At 43.0% G+C, this 19,430-nt stretch overlaps 1 protein-coding gene across 6 annotated transcripts in view; it reads left to right on the top strand.

The window, feature by feature from the left end:
• Positions 1-19,430, top strand: part of CNNM3 (cyclin and CBS domain divalent metal cation transport mediator 3) — a 143,386-nt gene that overhangs the window by 110,201 nt on the left and 13,755 nt on the right. For 4 of the 6 annotated variants that reach the window (XR_004539801.1, XR_004539802.1, XR_004539800.1 and 1 more), the window contains one exon: positions 7,727-7,862. Coding sequence is in view for 2 of the 6 variants with exons in the window: in XM_033947886.1 (XP_033803777.1) it covers positions 7,727-7,862 (136 nt within the window). In the remaining 4 variants the exon portion in view is untranslated. Of the gene's footprint in view, positions 1-7,726; positions 7,863-14,922; positions 15,016-19,430 lie in introns of all 6 variants that reach the window. The other 2 variants (XR_004539799.1, XM_033947888.1) reach the window with 1 other exon arrangement.

Below are 19,430 nucleotides of genomic sequence, written 5' to 3'. Positions count from 1 at the left end.
AATGTATTTCTCCAAAAATTTTCCTGTTGTAGACTCCTGACGCAGACCATTGGCTGAAACACTGACAGTGTTAGGTCATTGATGAGTAAAGCATATTAAATCCCAGTTCTTCCTGCTTGTACACTTTTTTAATGGTGTAATTGGCTTTTTGTGTGTTTGTGGTTCCCTTTTTTTTTGTTGGCATTGAATTATTTGAATGACCATGTCATATTTATTTATTTACCGCTTACATCCTAAGTGGTTTACATTCAGGTACTTTATCATATTTCCCTATCTGTCCCAGTGGGCTCAAACTCTATCTAGTGTACCTGGGACAATGAGGGGATTAAGTTACTTGCCCAGGGTCACAAGGAGCAGCGAGGGATTTGAACCCACAGCCTCAGGGTGCTGAGGCTATAGCTCTAACCAATGCGCAGTGTTCTTTAATGCAAGGTCCAGGAGCCATTGACGGCCCCCGGAGACCTCTTTGGCAGCCCTCTTTGCCTTTGGGTTTTTTCCTGCTACTCTGCCTCTTTCTACCCAGGCTCAGGATAAAAGGGGAAAGTAGAAGGGGGGGAGAACACATGCTTGAAGAATAAGGCATTTTTCAATTGACAGAATGTATTTGGAAATGGTCATAACCTTGAGAATACTCCCCAATGAAGTCTGAAAGTGGGCTATAAGGATGAATGCCTTTGACACACTCTTTGTCAGTAATGTCATGATTCCTCAAGAAAAGATATATTTAGTGGCTCTTCTTCAGCTCATTAGTTTCCAAAGTGGCCCCAGCTTAAAAATTAATGAAGACCACTGTTCTAGGCAGTGTTTCTCAACTTCTTCAAGCCAAGTACCACCTTAATCTAACATATATAAACCGATTACCCCTGCCCAAGCTCCACCCCAGACCCCACCCCCAGTAATAATAGTACTAATTGTAATGCAATTTCTTCCATTCATTTTTCATATACATACAATCTAATCATATTAATACATAATGGTTGCCCCAATATTTAAAAAAAAAAAACCTTAAAAGCACACTGTATGCAGAGGTCAAGGCAGATGACTTTAAAATATGCAATGTCACCTCAGTAACAACTATAGAAAAATAGACAAATATAGTGCAAAACATAGAAAGCAGATATAAATTCTCAAAACTGACACATTTTGATCACTAAATTGAAAATAAAATCATTTTTCCTATCTTTGTTGTCTGGTGATTTCATGAGTCTCCGGTTGCACTTCCTTCTGACTGCATCCAATATTTCTTTCTTTCTGCCTCCTGCATACTTTCTCTCCTCTGGATCTCATTCCCTTCCTCAACCAACATCTCTCTCTGTTCCTCCATGAATCCTACTTTTCTTCTTCTCTCCTCCACCCCTATTACATTACATTTGTGATTTCTATTCCGCCAATACCTTGCGGTTTAAGACGGATTACAAAATAAGTTATCTGGCCATTTCCAGAGGAATTGAAGAGTAGAGCGAGTTGCTTCAGAAAATTGGGATGAGTCTTGTGGTGTTAGTTTGTCTTCAAGGATGTCTTGAATAGGATGGTTTTTATTTCTTTTCTAAACTATTTGTAGTCTGGAGTCATTATCAGTAAATTGGAGAGTTGGTAGTCTAGTTTTGCTGCTTGTGTGGCTAGAAGGCCATCGTACAGTTTTTTTTTTTCGTTTGATGCCTCTGATTGGGGGATGCATGAACGGTTTGAGTTCTCCTGTGTCTGGTTGAGGTAGTTTGGATTAGGTGGTTGTTTAGGTAGGCTGGGCTATCTCTGTTTATGGTTTTAAATAGTAGGCAGTAGAATTTGAATTGTACTCTTACTTGTATTGAGAGCCAGTGTGAATCGAGGTATGCCGCCGTGATGTGTTTGTGTTTCCTCAGTGAATAGATAAGTCTTAGCGCTGTGTTTTGAACTGTTTGTAGTTTTATCATGGTTGTGGGACAGAGGAGATAAGAGTATATTGCAACATTTCTCCCTCCTCATCCCCCTGGATCATGTGCAGCATTTTTCACCACTGCCCACCAGCCCCATACCCATTTCTCCTATCGCATTTCTCCAGCACCATGTCACATCTGTCCATCACTATGTCCAACATTCCTCCCCCTTCCATCCCCTTCAATCTGTCCCTCTGTTCCCTCTCCATCACCATATCCAACATTATTCCCTCTCATCCTTCTATTCCTCGTGCATCTCTACCTCACTCCTCTCTCTAACAATTTTCCTTTCTTCCTTTCCCCATGTGCACCATCTCTTTCCCTCTCACTCACACACATGCTCAACAATTCTCCCTTTCTATTCCCTCCCTCCTATGTCCCATGTTCATGCCCCCTCCCCCCTCTGTTTCTCCCAGACTAAGTCCCCTCCCTTACTTGTTTGAGCAGCACTCACTTCTTCAGTGCCTGCAGCTGGGCTGCTGCTTCTGCCTTCCGCAACACTTGCAAGGACACGCAGGCAGCGGTTCACATGCTGCACGTGGCTGACCCACAAGCCTTCCCTCTGACATTAGCTCTGGCATCGAAGAGAAGGTTTCTGGGTCAGCTACGTGCAGCGTGAAAGAGCCACTGATGTGTCCTTCCATCAAGTGCTGCCGAAGGTAGGAGGTAACTGGGACCCCCCGCTGACCCAGAAGGCTTTCCTCCAACAGCTCTGACATTAGGGGGAAGCCGCCTTGGTCGGCTTTGGTGGAAGGGACGGGCAGGAAGGAGAGATCCCACTGGAGGGGGGCGGGTAGGAAGGAGGAATCCCTGCTGGCAGCTCTGGCAGAGGGGGCAGGTAGGCAATATCCTCAGCAGTAGCCAATACCTCATAGCCCCCTACAAGCAGCTCACGTATCCCTAAGGCTGTGCATAACACATGTTGAGAAACATTGTTCTAGGGTTATAAATATTTAGAACCTTTAGTCTTCTCATTAGACTTTTAGTGCAGTTCTCTTTCCAGTTTGGTAGCCCTCTCTGGATAGTCTCCATTTTGTGCCTTTTATCAAGGTATAGCCTCCAGAACTGGACAAATTTATTACCTAAGATCCCATCAAGAATTTGCACAACAAAATTCACTCCTAGTTTGTTTTTTTTCTTAGTAGCTCTTTATGCACTGCCTTGTCGTGTTCTACTATATTGAAAGCAGTTGACTTTGTTTATGTGCATATAACGGAGGTGACAGGTATGCAAATCTGTCCCATGCATATTCATTAGGCTATCCTAAAAACCTGACTGGCTGGTGGTCCTCCAAGACAGGTTGGGAACTACTGCTCTAGGGGATTTTTGTTGATAGCTATCTATTTTATATTTAAAAAAAAGATATTTTGACAAATGGGACACTTCGGGAGCTGCATAAGTGTTAGTGCTGCTTGCACTCAGGTTGTGGCTGTTGGGTTCCATCTATTGGCATTGATTTTCTTTAATTGTAGTTGATTAAGAACAGAATAGACTTGGCTTCATCAGGTAGTTCCCATTACCCTTCCTCTTTCTTTTTCTTGTAGTGGCTGTCAACTGCTTTGGTACAAACTGAGGAGCAGTGCAGAAATAGAGGAGGTGGAAGTGAAAAATGTAGATGACACCTTCTACACAAACTCACGAGAAGAGGTGAATACCCACTGGTTCAAGACTCATGCCTTTCTACTAGAAAGAAGATTATCAAGGTAAAAACCTAATCTTCCCATCTACTTTCCAGCACACATGGAAATAAAATGGACCACTGGCCAAATAATTTCCCAACCAGAATCATACAGTGACTCATTCCATTGACTTTGCATCATAAAGGCATATTGGATGTAGTAGTATCCTCCAAAATATAATACAACCAAGAAATCTATTTCTTTGCATGCCAGGAGATCACATGAATAGTTCACAGGCATAAGCTATTAATCTTGTAAGCCATGCCTATGCAAATGTTCCAGAATGGCACAGATTTGCCAATATAGATTCTCATTATATAATCCAACTAAAATTCTCAAGTTTGCAAGCCAAAATTGTTAACTTGCTTCGTCACATCAATTGCCATAAGAACAGCAATCCTGCTGCTCCCAGTCCCCCATTGTGGGGGGAAAAAGTTCAGTAAGAGATCAGTGGATTTTTCCCCATGGTAGCAGTTGGAGATATTACCTCATTTGTATACCCAGCACCCCACAGAAATGGCGCCAAACTCCTACTGTAAGGAAAATAATAGGGCAGTGGCACAAAATCCTCTGCACCCTTTGTGAGTTTTCTGATGTGTAGTAAGCAACGGCAGTATATTTGTTCCTTCTCTAATTGTATCTAGTGAGAAGGAGCTGTCATGTGAACCATTGGGCAGTTCCCACTAACTGAGAGTCCCAATAATATGGTTCTAAATGGAGTAATCCCATATCATTCTCCTTGTTTCAACAGAATGGTAAATCTAATCTGGGGAAAGGCTCCTTTGGTGTCAGATAAAGCTAGACAGCCTTAAATTCAGGGCCTTAAAACCAAATGAGGGACAAAACATGAAAGTTGTTGAAACAAATGTTGTTGGAAACATTTCTCTGCTTCTTGTGGTGAAGAAAAAAATCACTCTTCCCTTTTCATACGATTCACAACTTAGAGGAGATAAAGTATGTTTTTGAACCACTGTCAGCCTTTCCCTAGAACAGGTGCCACATAATGAAGCTACTAAGTAGTACATTCAAATCAAATTGAAAAAAATATTTTTGCACCCAATGCATAGTTAAGCTCTATAATTTATTACCAGGGAATGTGGTAAAACAATTAGTGTAGTTGTTTGTTTATTAAGGATTTGTAGTAGTTCATGGTGGTAAACGCTCTATCAGCTAAGATAGATTTGGGCAAAGTCACTGCTTATACCTGGAATAAGTAGGCAGCAATATAGCTACGCTGTGGGATTCTGAATTAGCCACTATGGAAATAGGATACTGCAATATGGCACTCTTTAGGTACCTCATTAGTTTTCATTTGCTTTTTTACTAGTTGGATATACCCCTAGGTCTCTTTCTTATGTGTCCTTCAATACCTCACTTCCTGCTGTGTACTACTCCAGTGTTCTGCATCCAGGTAGCATAGTGGTGGTGGTGGGGGGGGTTGTTTGGGTTTTTATAAGTTCTGAAACTTAGCCAATCATTTGACCCTTTTTGAACTTTCTTAGATTATGACAGAGACCTGGGAGTGATGGTAGACACAACCTTGAAGGCGTCGGCACAGTGTGCGGCAGCCTCAAAGAAAGCAAACAAAATGTTGGGTATCATTAAGAAAGGTATCACGACCAGGACGAAGGAAGTTATCCTGCCACTGTATCGTGCAATGGTGCGCCCGCACCTGAAGTACTGTGTCCAGTACTGGTCGCCGTACCTCAAGAAGGACATGGCGGTACTTGAGAGAGTCCAGAGAAGAGCAACTAAGCTAATAAAGGGTATGGAGGACCTCTCGTATACTGACAGACTGAAAAGGCTGGGGCTTTTCTCCCTGGAAAAGCAGAGACTTAGAGGGGACATGAGAGAGGGGAGACATGATTGAGACTTTTAAATATATCACGGGCCGCATCGAGGTGGAAGACGATATCTTCTTTCTTAAAGAACCTTCAACCACAAGAGGTCATCCGCTGAAAATCAAAGGCGGGCAATTTCATGGCGACGCCAGGAAGTATTTCTTCACCGAAAGGGTGGTCGATCATTGGAATGAACTTCCATTGCAGGTGATTAACGCCAGCAGCGTGCTCGATTTTAAAAAGAAATGGGATATGTATTTGGGATCTCTAGCCGGGTGAAGTCTACGGGTGGGTCATTAGCGTGGGCAGACTTGATGGGCTGCAGCCCTTTTCTGCCGTCATATTCTATGTTTCTATGATAGAATCCTTCAAAATCATGAAGGGTGTAGAAAAAGTAGATGGGGACAGATTTTTCAAATTATGGGGAACTACAAGTACAAGGGGGCACTCGGAGAAATTGAAAGGGGATAGGTTTAGAACAAACGCCAGGAAGTTCTTTATCACACAGAGGGGGTGGATACATGGAACGCGCTACCAGAAGAAGTGATAAGCAGGAGCACGCTACAGGGCTTCAAAGAAGGTTTGGATAGGTACCTAGAGGACAAGGGATTGAGGGGTACAGATAGGAGTAGAGGTAGGTTATAAGGAGAGGATTAGAGGTAAGTTACAAAATTAGTCTGGGACCACTGTTCAGGCGATAGGCCTGATGGGCTGCCGTGTGGGCAGACCGCTGGGCAGGATGGACCTCTGGTCTGTCCCATCGGAGGCACCTTCTTATGTTCTTGTGTTCTTAGTGTTAAGATAGACTTCCTTGTGCTTATCTTGCTTCTCTTTCTGAGACCTCTTATTTTGAATGCTAATATTTTGCCCTTACTTTTTGGCAACTCTTTCTATACCTCCTTTTAGTTTTGCTTACTATTCTATTTCATCTACATTCTTGCACTTTGCCAATGCCTCCACAAGCTTAATTTTTTTGTTAATATATTTCTAATTTTTCTTGTATCTTTGATAATAATTGTGTACAAGATTGTGTTCTCTTTTCTGTCTATTCTTCGCTAATGGTTTCATTCCCTGTGGACTTTTCTGGATCTTTTGTAAGTGGACTCCAGGCTGAAGATTCTGCTCTTTGGATAGGCTTTGAAAATAATTAATCCTTTGGGTAGCAAGGATTAATGCCGCTTTTTCTGGAAGCCTAATTCCCTTTAAGCTTCATGCATCTGAATTCCCGCATAGCATCACATCTCCCTATGTATACCATTTTGCAGCAACGCACAGAAGAGACCAGTTCATCAGTCTGGGGAGAGCAGATGGTTCACAGTTGTGACCTTTGCACTGTCTGGAACTTGATTCTTCTTGGCCGAGCATATGCTCAACCAAGGTTCTTCTGCACTATCAGTTCAAGTTACTGCTGGCTGATAAGCAGATCAAGACACAAGGCTTCTTTGAGTCCTTGTCACACCTTCCCCAATTCTGTAGTAAGTTGCAGGGAAGGAGATGGCTGATGGGCTGAGCTCCAGCACATAGCAGTTCCAAAGCCCTGTATTGAGTTAAATTAGCCTTTAAATTTTTGAGAGAGCAGGAATAAACGATGGAAAGTGAAAAGTTAAAGTATTTGACACTGTTATTTGGTAGACCCTGCTAACTTCTAATTGAAGACATGTAAGATTTTAAGATTTGCTCTTTGTTTTTATGGTATACATTGAATAGGTATCAAGTTGCCATTTCAATAAATAAATATTCAGATGTATTTTGTAATGAATTAGTAGGGTTGCCAGATTTCCTCTATGGAAAAAGAGGACACCTGGTCCTGCCCTGTCCCGACCCCAGCTCCACCTTGTTCCGTCCTGCATACAAACCTCTCCGATATTGGAACTTTATTTGCGCATTTGTGGACATCAACACAACGATATGCATATGATGTTATCATGTCAGCATCTGCGCAAATACCATTTGGACGTGGCTCTGAGGTCAGGAACTTCCAAAACCCAAATACGGTAAATTGCCGGGTTCTGGAAATCCCTCCGGGCACCCAGACACCTCTAAATAGAGGATATGTCTGGGTTTTCCCGGACATCTAGTAACCCTATGCATTAGCATATTGTATAATAGAAAGTAACACTGAATATTTTTGCACATAAAGAAAAATGTTTTGCTCACGTCAACTCCTTAAAGAGAACTATGGGAAAAATCCCTCAAAGGGGGGGACTGAGTGTAGGGCAGTTCAATAAAGAGTAACAAATTCCAAATCTTTTCAGGCTTGTAATACTGCTTTGGCATTGTCTGTCTGCAGGTCACGAAGTTACAATATTTAAATGCACTCATAGCCTCAAAGGTATGCACCTCCCCACAGTCTGCGGAGTGCATTGAGCTGAAAATCCTGCCCAACAGCCAAACAAAATTACTGAATGAGAAAAACTCAGATGCAGGTAATGTTCAGTGGCTTGCCGCACTAGTGCTTAATCTGATCACTGCCATTCTTCAGTTCGATTGTGCTGAAGAGGAAATTGTTGTTTTTCTGTAGAAGATATGCTGGCATCTCTGAATTTGTGTTTTCTTGTATCCTGCATAATTGGGATAAGGATATTTTTAATATCAATTTGAAGGTTTTTTGTTTTTGTTTTTTAATTCCTTTTAACCCAACAGAAGTTAGAAATAATTATACAAAATGGTCAAGAATGTTTGTCTCTGGGGGCAAACTAAATCTGCAAAAAATTAACAGAATGGGATGAAACTGGGCATATGGCAAAAACCAATAAAAAGACACATTGAGTTTGAAGATAGGCCAGATTGGATTAGGAGTTGCAGAGAACTAAGCACCCCTCTCCCCCCCCCCAAAAAAAATGGTCTAATTGATTTTTGTGGGAGGAGGTCACTTTCTGTAGAATATAAATGTTTCTATATAGTGAAAAGTTTAGGCACTTGTGTTTTGAAAACTGCCTCTCCCCCCTCTCCCAGTTGAGTCTTTCCCACCCCCTACAAACTTGTCCATATTCTCAATAAATACCCCTACAACTAACCCACCACGCTGCAAATTTTCCCAGCTTCTAAAAACTGTCCCCCACAACTGCTCCACCACCCCACTGACTGGTCCTAATTCTATAAACAACCCCCCTGCCTCACAACTGCATTAACATCCTATAGATTTCTCTCCTCCCCCCGCTACAATTTCCCAGCAGTGCATGCAGAGCACATTCAGAGCACACAACAGACAAACACAGTTTGGAAAAAATTCCTTGAGACATGGTGATGGTTCAGGTCTTTATCTGATGTCATTTGCTATGTTACTATGGTCTGCATGCTATCCTACTTGTTCTTTCCAGCTCAGTGTTTGTTGGAGAGAAATTACACTTATGGAGCCAGGAATGTCTTTCTGCATGGGAGCAAATAAACTCTCTCAAAATGTAATGAAACTAGATCAAATTTAGTATGGGTGAAGCCCAATGAAAAGACGTATCGGGCTCAAAAATTGTCCAGATCAGATTGGGATCTCTAAAGAAATAGTTCTCCAAAAAGTGGCCTGGTGCATTTATATTGGAGAATCTGTTTCAGTTTCTGCATGTTAAACACTTAATTGAAACAGTAATTAGGGAATTGTTCCTTTCAAACTTCTCTTCCTTCTTTACTCTCCTTTTGACATATACATAATGACACATGTGTAACACAATATCCATGAAGCTTGCTTAGCATGTTTCTCCACCATGTTCCCCAACCCACTGTTGACACTCTTATCCCCGATTTACTTTAATTCAGATTTATATTTTTTTCCTTGTCATCAGCAGCAGATGAATCCAGAGTCTTACAGGTTATGCCTATCTACCAGCATGTGGAGATGGAGCACTAGATTGAATTCTCTTATAGCATGGTATGCTCCTTGGTCAGCCAGTATTCTCCATATCTAGCAGGTGGTGGACAGTTCCGTTTAAGCTCCTGGTCTGGGCTGCTGCTTAGTTTCTGTTCTGGGTTGCCTGGTTCAATTGAGCCTGGGAGTATATAGGCTAGGTCAGTGCTCTCCCCCCTTCTGCTACCTCTTTCTCTTTCTCACAGGAAAAAAAAAATTCACCCAATGCAACAATAAATCCCTGGGAATTAAGCTACTGTGGCTGGATTTGAAGGGATAGGCTTGCTTTCATACACTGGGCACTGCCTTTACAGAAAAACTATGTCTACACTACTCAGGGGAGTCAGGGAGACTCTTATCTCATAAAGGAGAAGAGTGAAGCTCATTTTTAGGAGGGGGGAGGGTCACTGCATATCCTCCCTCCCCTGGGCTGTCGGATAGGAGGGGTTTTTTGTTTGTTTGTTTTTTAGCTCCTACCATGCCCTTGCCTCTACCAGAACTTCTTGAAGGGGAAATTTTGCCTGAAAAGGCAGATGATCCCTCAAGTAGCCATGTGTTTTACAGGGAAGAACTTCTTCCATTTATAACCAAAGCCCTGTAGGTTTTGAATATTGCCTGCCCAGTGGTTTCAGCCCCTGCAACAGCTAATCCCAAGATGGCTAGCACTAAAATGCCATGTAAGTCCTTCCCAATGAGGCCATGCAGGAACTAATTTCTATGCAGTGGGTCACTCTGGTTGCCAGTTTAAAGGTGGGGCGGGTCAGGTCTTGTCTGTATCCTGTTGCTCCAGAGGAGCAGGAGAGATTAAGTTATCCAAAGTGGATTCCTTAGTAGTTGCAGTACCTAAGAACACCACCCTCATGGTGGAAGGTGGCATTGCCCTGAAGGATGTGCATGGTCATAAGCTGGATTCTTCTTTGATGCTCTCTTTTAATGTTCCTCCCTATCACTGCAGGCAGCAGTCTGCATTTCCTATTCAGCCAGAGCCTGGTCATGGAATGGTGCCTTTTGTGGCTCCATTACTGGGCAGTGGATGCATCTTCTAAGTATCAGCTGATGAAGATGCCTTTTGGAGGGAAGCTCCTTTTTGGGGAGGATTTGGAGAAATTAAAGATGTGGGGGATTCCAAAACTGTGTTTACCAGAGGTCAAGCCTAAGGGTGCCTCCTTGTCAGCTTTGGCTCACTTGCCTTTGAAGAACTCCATGAGGTACTGGCAGTGCAGGTCTCCATCCTTTCAGAGGCCTCAGTATTGACAGAGGCAGTCTTTTCATCCTAACAAACATTCTGTGGGGTAAGCCACATGGTCTTCCCTAGTCTCTTGTCTCATCCAATGATGGACAGCTAGTCCACTCTCCAGTGAGCCTCATAGGAAAGCAGCAATCCCTCTTTTATGGGGAGTGGGTCAACATCACATCAGATCAGCAAGTCTTGGTCTCTGAGATGTTTACAAGTTAGAATTGTCTTCTCCAATTATAGATTCTTTCTTGGAGTCCCTGCACCACTTTGCACAAAAGGAGGCTGTTCTCTCCACTCAGCTTCTTGAAGGAGCTGGGAACAATGGTGCTAGTGTTTGCTACTGAGCAGGGCCCGGGCTGATACTTCATCTATATCGTGGTTCCAAAGAAGGACAATTTTTCTTCTGACCAGTTCTCAAACTCAAAGGGGTCAACAAGTTCTTAAAGGTTTGGCACTTCTGATTGGAGACCTTACACTCTGTCATAGCAGCAGTTCAGCCATATGGGTTTGTCACCTCAGACCTCAAGGAGTTGTACCTGCAGATCCCCATTTGGCTGCCTCATCAGTACTTTGTGATTCTAGAGCAGAACTATCAGTTCAGAGTCTTACCCTTTGGCTTAACGATGGCACCCTAAACCTTCTCAAAGATTATGGTAGTAGTAACAGCATTCCTCCAGAAGGACGGAATCAGAGTGCATCCTTACCCAGACGACTGGCTTATCAGGGCCTTCCCTGCTCAAGAGAACAGTTAGGTCAGATCCAGAGTGATCCTTCTACGGCAGTCACTAGGATGAGTTCTCAACCTTCCTAAGAGCCACTTAGGTCCTGGAGTATCTGAGGATGTATTTTGATATGACTCAAGGGGGGGGGAGCAAGATTTTCCTCCCAAAACTCAGAAAGGACAAGATTCCATCTCGGATTCTTCTCTCGTTGCAGGTTCCAAAACCTCAATGGCAGTCAGACTAGAAGTGGTACCATGTGCCAGGACACATATGCACTCCTACAGCAGTTTCTGTTGTCCCGCTAGTCGCCATTGTCCCAGGATTATGAACTTCATCTACTCTGGTCTCCTGGCCAGGAGCAACATGACTTGGTGGCTCCAGTTGGACAGTCTCTTCAGAGGGATGCCATTTGCATTGCTTCAGTGAGTAGTAGCGGACACAGACATCAGCCTTTTGGACTGTGGGGAGAATGGCTCACTTTCTTCAGCACAGTGCTCAAGACCTCTGGTCCAAGACATAATTATTGTGGCTGATAAATTGACTGGAGCTCAGAGTGGTTTGCAGATCTCTAATGGCCTTTTGGATCCTCTTGGAGGGTAAGCTGGTGCGAATATTATCTAACAATGTCACCTTGGTGGCTTACATTGACAGTCAAGGCGGCCCTTACAGTGCTTAGTTGGCAGAGGAGGCATGTTGTCTTCTGCGTTGGGCAGAGCAGCATCTTCTCTTGTGCTGAGTGTGTGGATAGATTTTTTTTCAGCTGGAATTCATTGGATCCAGCAGAGTGGGAGCTGTCTTAGACAGCCTTTCACCTAATCACACACCTCATCACACCAAAGTTCTTTGGTTCTTCAGTAGGAGAAAAAAAGTATGTATCAGAAGGGCTGGATGCACTCCTGTAGCATTGGCCACACATGTCATTCTCCCAAGGTCCCTGAGAGGGAGGATCCTGTACAGGATCATTCTTCATCTGGATCTGGTAGTTCTGGTTGTGCCAGACTGGTCCTCTTTCATCTCCCAGTGGATGAGCCACTGTGCTTCTCTCCCAGATCACCTTATGTGGGGCCAGTCCTGATGAAAAATCCTTCCTGCTGTGGTTTTATGGCTTAGCTTTTGAGAGGAAGAGGAGATCATTGTGACCTTGTTTCAAGCCTGGAAGCATTTGATCTTGGCAGCTTATGCTAGAGTTTGGAGGCTGTTCGAAACTTGGTACACGCAGAGAGCAGTCTCAGCTCTTCAAGCTTCTTAGCCAAAATGTGAGGTGTTTTTGCAGGAGGGGCTTGCGAAGGGGCTGGCTTATAGCTCCCTGCAGGTACAGGTTGCCACCTTGGCATGCTTTCGAGGGTGGTTCTATAATTTCTTCATCAGTGATCATCCAGATGTGGTTTATGTTTTACGGGGGGGTGGGAGAGGGGGGGGAGAAGCATGCAGGCAGAAAAAAGTGCGATCTTTGTCTTGATTTGAATTTTAACTTGGTTCTTCAGGACATGCAAAGGACTCCCTTTGAGCCTCTGCAAAGAGTGACCCTGAAAGAACTCATGCTGAAGTCTGTCTTTCTGATGGCGATTTCTTCTGTGCATCACATTTCAGAACTTCAGGCTTTGTTTTGTTGGAATCTTTTCCTTCATTTTTCAAAGGCCAGAGTGACTGTGCATACAGTTCCATTATTCCTCCTTGAAGGTAGTCTCTTTCATTCATTTGAATCAACCTCTGTTTCTTCCATCATTTCAGGAGAAAGATTATCCCAGGGAGTTTCCTGTATGATGCTATTTGGATGTTCCTGAGTTCTTCTCCAGTACCTTTAGGCCACTAACAGTTTCCAACATTTGGATCACATTTTCATTCATTTAGGAGGACCCTGTAATGGCAACACTGTTTCTAAATGATTTGGAAGGCTACCGCGTTCACTGATATCCTTGTAGGTAAATTTCTTCCTTTTTCGTTCAAGGCACACTCTACTCAAGCTCAGTCCACTTGGACAGAGTTCCAAGTTTATTCTCTAGAAGTGAACTTTAGTGCGGCTGTGTGGTCCTCCTTGCATATCTTTTCCAGATATTCTCTCTTGGTCATTTCAGCTGGGTCTGATGCTTCATTTAAGGCTTCAATTCTTTTTGCAGCCATTTCTGGCTCTCGCCCTATAAGAACTGCTTTTTGACATTCAACAAGTCTCTGGATTTGTCTGTTGCTGGTTATAAGGAAGGAAGGAAAAATGATGTCTTACCTGATATTTTTCTTTCCTTTTAGTCACAGCAGATGAATCCAGGGTCCCACTTTTTGAGGAGGTTGCTATGCTGTTTCAATCTATTTATCTGTTTAGGGTTTGTTCCATTGACAGTTTCTAGTTAATTTAAGAAGGATGTCTCAGTTCGTTGTTCCTTCTGCTTTGTTATAAGAAATACTGGCTAACCAAGGAGCATACCATCCTGTAAGAGAGTTCATTCTAGTGCTCTCTATCTCCACCTGCTGGTAGATGAGCATAACCCACAAGTCTGGAGTCATCTGCTGTTACTAAAGGAAGGAAAATTATCAGATAAGGCATAATTTCACCTTATGTGTTCTAATTCTACTGCAAAACTAGTGACTGAACTATGTGGTTTGCTACCGGCTGCTATGGCTGCCAGTTAGTGGTGAAAAAGCACAGCAGTACTTGTTGCCTTTGGATAATAGCACCCTATGATTAAACTAAACTCTATTCTTTGAAATCTGACATCTAATAGTTTGATATATTATTACATGGTTTCATTTTATTATTCTTTCTAAGTCAGAATATTTGGGCATCTTCTTTCCTTTCTAGGTAAGAGACACATGGACAAAAGATATAAATACCCAACATCACACACATAAGTTGGAAAGAATTCCATGAACTATGTTTCTATGTTCTTTTCCCCCTTGCTGCTTTTGTAGAGGTAAAATAAAGGCTTTTGGGTAGCACTGGGGAAAAACCTTCCGTATATTTTATTTATTTATTTAAAAAAATCTATAGACTGCTTAAGTTTAAGTGGTTTACACAAGAACATACATAATGTTAAAACAAGACTACATATAGCTCAGATTATAACAATAACAGTAATGCTTTGCATTTCTCATTAACATTTGTAAAGTAGATGGGAACATTCAGTCATATTACAAAACTGATGGACAATTTGCCATTTCAGAATTGTTGTTTTATATGGTCAAACAGTAAGAGTGGATCTAAGCCAAGGGTGAGTAACCTCAATCCTTGAGGGCCACAGCCTATCAGGTTTTCAGGATTTCCCCAGTCAATATGTATTGAAATCTATTTGCATGCTCTGGCTCTGACATACAAATAGATCTCATGCATATTTATTGGTGAAATCCTGAAAACCCAACTGGGTTGCAACCCTCAGACTGAGGTTGTTCTTCCCTGCTCTAAGCCCTCATCAGATGTATGTAACACATCTGCTTGGGATTGATGAGAGAGGGTCCACATTCCCCCTTCTACTAGGCCATTTACTAGAGAATATGAGATTAATTGAAACCTAGAAAAACTATAGGATCTAATAAAAAAAATATGGGAGTTTGGCAGGGATTTTAGCATATTTTCTTTGTTAGAATCAGCAGCATGAATTAGTTTTTCCTTTCTTCCTCTTTTTCTTTTCTTTGTGTGTAGTTGGATCTAAGCTTTGGTTGTTGTCTTGCTATCTTCTCTCCTCTCCTCTTTTTTCCAGCCTTTCCAGTAGACTTTTCAGTCTCCAGCACAATTGAAAACTACAGCTAATAGCTGCACGTGTACAGTCCCACTCTTTTATAAAGTGCATGAGGTAAATACTTTGTAGTTTGTGGCTTTGTTTTTTTTCATTTACAATTTTGTTTTACAGTACATCATATTAATCAAATGGCCTTCTCGCAAGCATGTTACTAGCAAAGATTAGCAGACACTGAAGCATAACTTGCTGGATAACTGTTAACCGGATGGTTGCTTGTCAAAACCTCATTTTCAGGATTAGGGTGATCACTGGAGGACCTACCTCATACTAACCAGATACAGATTCCATGAAAAGGCAACACTTGAGTATGCAGAACCTGAGAGCTTTCAGTAATACTTGGAGAACCAGGGATCATTTTTATCAAGTAATGGGAAAGGTGTGGTTAAAAGCTGTTGTATCATTGTAGTGACCATATTTGAGAGAGGAAAGAATTGGGTATCTCGGATTCATCAGTCACATTTTTTTGTCCAGCCTTGTCTCTTTCTGAAGAGTTTTACCACTGGTATACCTTAGTTAGTTTGTTCTGACCACAGAGCTATTACAAAGCTATTGGAACAGTTCTTTCCAGTGCAATAGGAATGGTATGCTCAGCACCGTGAGGTTGTGGGTTCAAACTCACGCTTCTCCATGTGACCCTGGGCAAGTCACTTAATCCCCCCATTGCCACAGGTATATTAGATATATTGTGAGCCCACCAGGACAGACAGGGAAAATAATGCTTGAGTACCTGAATAAATTCACGTAAGCCGTTCTGAGCTCTCTGGGGAGAATGGTATAATGAATGAATATCATCTGTGCTCACAAGCACAGATGAATGAATGAATGGTTATCATCTAATCACTGCTTTTCAACTCTTCCCCCTTCACGGTCTCTGCTGTCCCCTTCTGCAAGAAGGTCTTCCTTCTGCAACCTCTCATATGAAGGACCAGGAGGTGATTTTGGCCATAGACCAGAGAGAGGACTCCTCCATTCACTGAGTCTTTAAGTCCTCTGCATTGCTAGAGATCATTACCGAATCCCTTTAAGAGCTAAAGATAGACCCTCTGCAAACACTGTCATCTTCTGAGCGGGGTCGGTGATTTTAACATGCCGGATGTTGATTGGGGTGTCCCTATTGCGGGGTCTTCTCGAAGTAGGGAGATTCTGGATTCTCTACTAGGAGAACTGTTCCAGCAGTTGGTAATGGAACCCACATGGGATGGGGTCATACTGGACTTAGTGCTTACAAATGGGGAAAGTGTTTCTGATATTATAGTGGGTGATCATCTGGCATCCAGTGATCACTAAATGGTACGGTTTAATATTAAGATGGGTATAGAGAGGACTCATTCAAAGCAAAGGTTCTAGACTTAAAAAAAAAAAATTAACTTTGTCTGGATGAGAACGTCTGAATGGAGTGGAAATGTGATGCAAAACTGAAAGGAGCAATTGTAAGGGCGACAAACTTTTTTGTGAGGCAAGAAAGTAAGTAGAAAAGAAGGCCACTTTGGTTCTCAAAAGTAGTAGCTGAGGTAAGGAATAAGAGGTTAGCTTTCATAAACTACAAAAGATTGCAGAAAGAGGAAGAGAGGCAAAAATATCTGGAAAAGTTGAGAGAGGCTGATCGTGTAGTCAGGAAAGCAAAGATGCAAATGGAAGAAAAAATAGCTGACACAGTAAAATGGGGAGACAAGACATTTTTTAGATATATTAGTGATAAGAAGAAGTGCAAAAGTGGCATTGTGAGATTCAAAAGTGAAGGGGAGGAATATGTAGAAGCTGATAAAGAAAAGTCCAACTTGCTTAACAAATATTTCTGTTCTGTGTTCATGGCTGAAGTGCCAGGAGCGGGACCGTAGAAGACAAACTTGAATAGGGATGGAGGAATAATAGACCCTGATCGATTTTCAGAGGGTTGTGTTTGTGAGGAGCTAGCTAAAATAAAGGTGGACAAAGCGATGAGGTCAAATGGCAGCGCGGGGTAATAATAATAATAATAATAATAACTTTATTTTTATATACCGCAGTACCACAAATAGTTCAGAGCGGTTTACAGTGTAAGAAACTGTACATTTACAGCGAAGATACAATGCAAACTGTACATTTTCAGAAAAGGTATTTATACAGCAAAAAACAGTGTAGATTTACCATGCAGGAGACTGTACATATGCAGCAGAGATATGTATATAGTGGAGAGGCAGTGCGAGAAGCATTATAAAGAACAAAGCAGTATATAAAACCAATGCAGGGTGATGAATGTCAGGAAGATAACTAGTTTCTGTTGTAGGATGGTAGTATTTAAGTATTTGGTGATGGGGGAGGTTCCAGAAATTTGTCATAGAGGAATGATTTGAGAGATTTCCTGAAGTATGAGTAAGATGGGGCAGATGAGATGAGGGTGGTCAGGCAGTTTGTCCATCTGCCCGCTTGGTATGAGAGAGTTCTATTGAAAAATCTTTTGTAGGCGAGAGGTAGCTCCGCCCACCCCCCGCGCGTCAGCAACAGCGCGACTCGGCTCACCCTTATAAGGGAGAGCCGCGGAGACTTGGCAACAGCCGGTGGGGGAGGCAGGAACCACCGGAGCAGAAAACACTGTAAGGAAATAGTCTTTATTCCTTATTTTCTAAACTTTAAAGACCAGCAAGGCTAGGAAGATCGCAGGCAGCGCGGGGTAGGCGAGAGATAGCTCTGCCCACCCCCCGCGCATCAGCAACAGCGCGACTTGGCTCACCCTTATAAGGGAGAGAGCCAACGGCGCGCGGCGAAGGCGAGCGGCAAAGGCGCTCGCCTTAGCGAGAGCGCCTTTGCGAAGACGCCTTAAGAAAGAGCCAGGAAGCAAGGCCAACAAATTAATTGATCCCAAGTCCTTGGGTCATAAGGAGTTATGAGCGCACACGGAATCCAGAAGATGAGCTTTCCAGTCTTCTGTACCGGCTGCAGTATGTATGAATACCTCCCCTCTGGGACTATGGCATACATTTGCAGTCGGTGCAGGGAGCTGGAAAGCCTGAAACAGCAAGTCTGGTTGCTGGAGGGAACGGTGAAGGAACTAGAAGAACTTCTCATTATTAAAGAGAAAAATCGCACGCAGGAGAGGTTGACTGTGGAGTCCAGCTCTACTGAAGGGATTGAAGAATTGGAGAGATACATCGAAGATGCCCACCAGCAGATTGTTGAGACCCCAGGGCTTGAGATCAGCAACCGATCATCCAAGGAGGAAGGAACAATTGATGCAGAGAGAAACAACAATCCAATCAGCAGAGACGATAGACCAACTGGGGACGAAACACAGATGAAAGAAAACACGACTTACGCCGAAGATACAGACTTAAGACCCCCGAGAATCCTCCAACTAGAGAAGATTGGGATTATAGTCGGAGATTCCATAATAAGAAATGTGGACAGCCACATTGCGGGAGGAAGAAGGGATAGATTAGTCACCTGCCTGCCTGGTGCAAGAGTCAAGGATGTGGCCAGCAGGATCACCAGGATCATAGATGGAGCAGGGGGAAAGGAAACTGCAGTGCTCATTCATGTGGGAACAAATGATGTTTGCAGACGGAAGTACGACAGGGAAGAATTAAAGGATCAGCTCCTCTCACTTGGAAGGCAGTTGAAGGTCGAAGAGGTGAAGGTGGCTTTCTCAGAAATCCTCCCGGTACCGAGAGCGGACGCTACGAGACAGGAGGAACTGAGAGCTGTGAACGCCTGGATGAGGCGTTGGTGCGAGGAAGAGGGTTTTGACTTCGTGCGAAACTGGAATACATTCTGGGGAAAGAGCGAGTATTATAGAAAGGACGGACTTCACCTAGCCAAACAAGGAGCGAGAGTTTTGGCTGAGAACATAAGGAAGTTCATTGAGAAGGCTTTAAACTAAAGATCTGGGGAGAGCCGACAGCCGGTCGATGGCCCGGACATCAGGATATCCTGAGGAGGTAACTCCAAGCAATCATACAGATATAGGGCATGAATATGAGGACACTACAAGAGGTAATGAAAGGGATCAATTGGATACAAGAAAGGATGTGTGGACCACTAAATCCAGAAACTTAGCACGAACTGAACTTAAATGTATGTACACGAATGCCAGAAGCTTAGGAAACAAAATGGGAGAGCTGGAAGAATTAGCAAGTAGACAACATCCGGATATCATAGGAATAACAGAAACATGGTGGAATGAAGAAAATGAATGGGACACAGCATTACAAGGATATAAACTTTACAGAAGAGATAGGACAGGGCAGAAAGGGGGAGGGATTGCCCTATACGTCCAAGAGGAAATAGAGTCTGTTAGAGAAGGAGAGACAGAAGCAAATGGAAAACTAGAATCACTCTGGATAAAGATTCCTGGACATAAAGAGGCCGACACACAAATTGGCCTCTTTTATCGTCCTCTGGGACAGTCGGAGGAAACAGACAAAGAAATGATGGAGGAAATTAATCGTGGATGTAAATCAGGCAATGTGACGATCATGGGAGACTTCAACTTT

The sequence above is a fragment of the Geotrypetes seraphini genome, chromosome 6 (genome assembly GCF_902459505.1).
Source record: "Geotrypetes seraphini chromosome 6, aGeoSer1.1, whole genome shotgun sequence".
NCBI classification, from domain to species: Eukaryota; Metazoa; Chordata; class Amphibia; order Gymnophiona; family Dermophiidae; genus Geotrypetes; species Geotrypetes seraphini.
The sequence above is the reverse complement of the archived record's forward strand: the minus strand, read 5'-3'. Positions and strand labels throughout refer to the sequence as shown.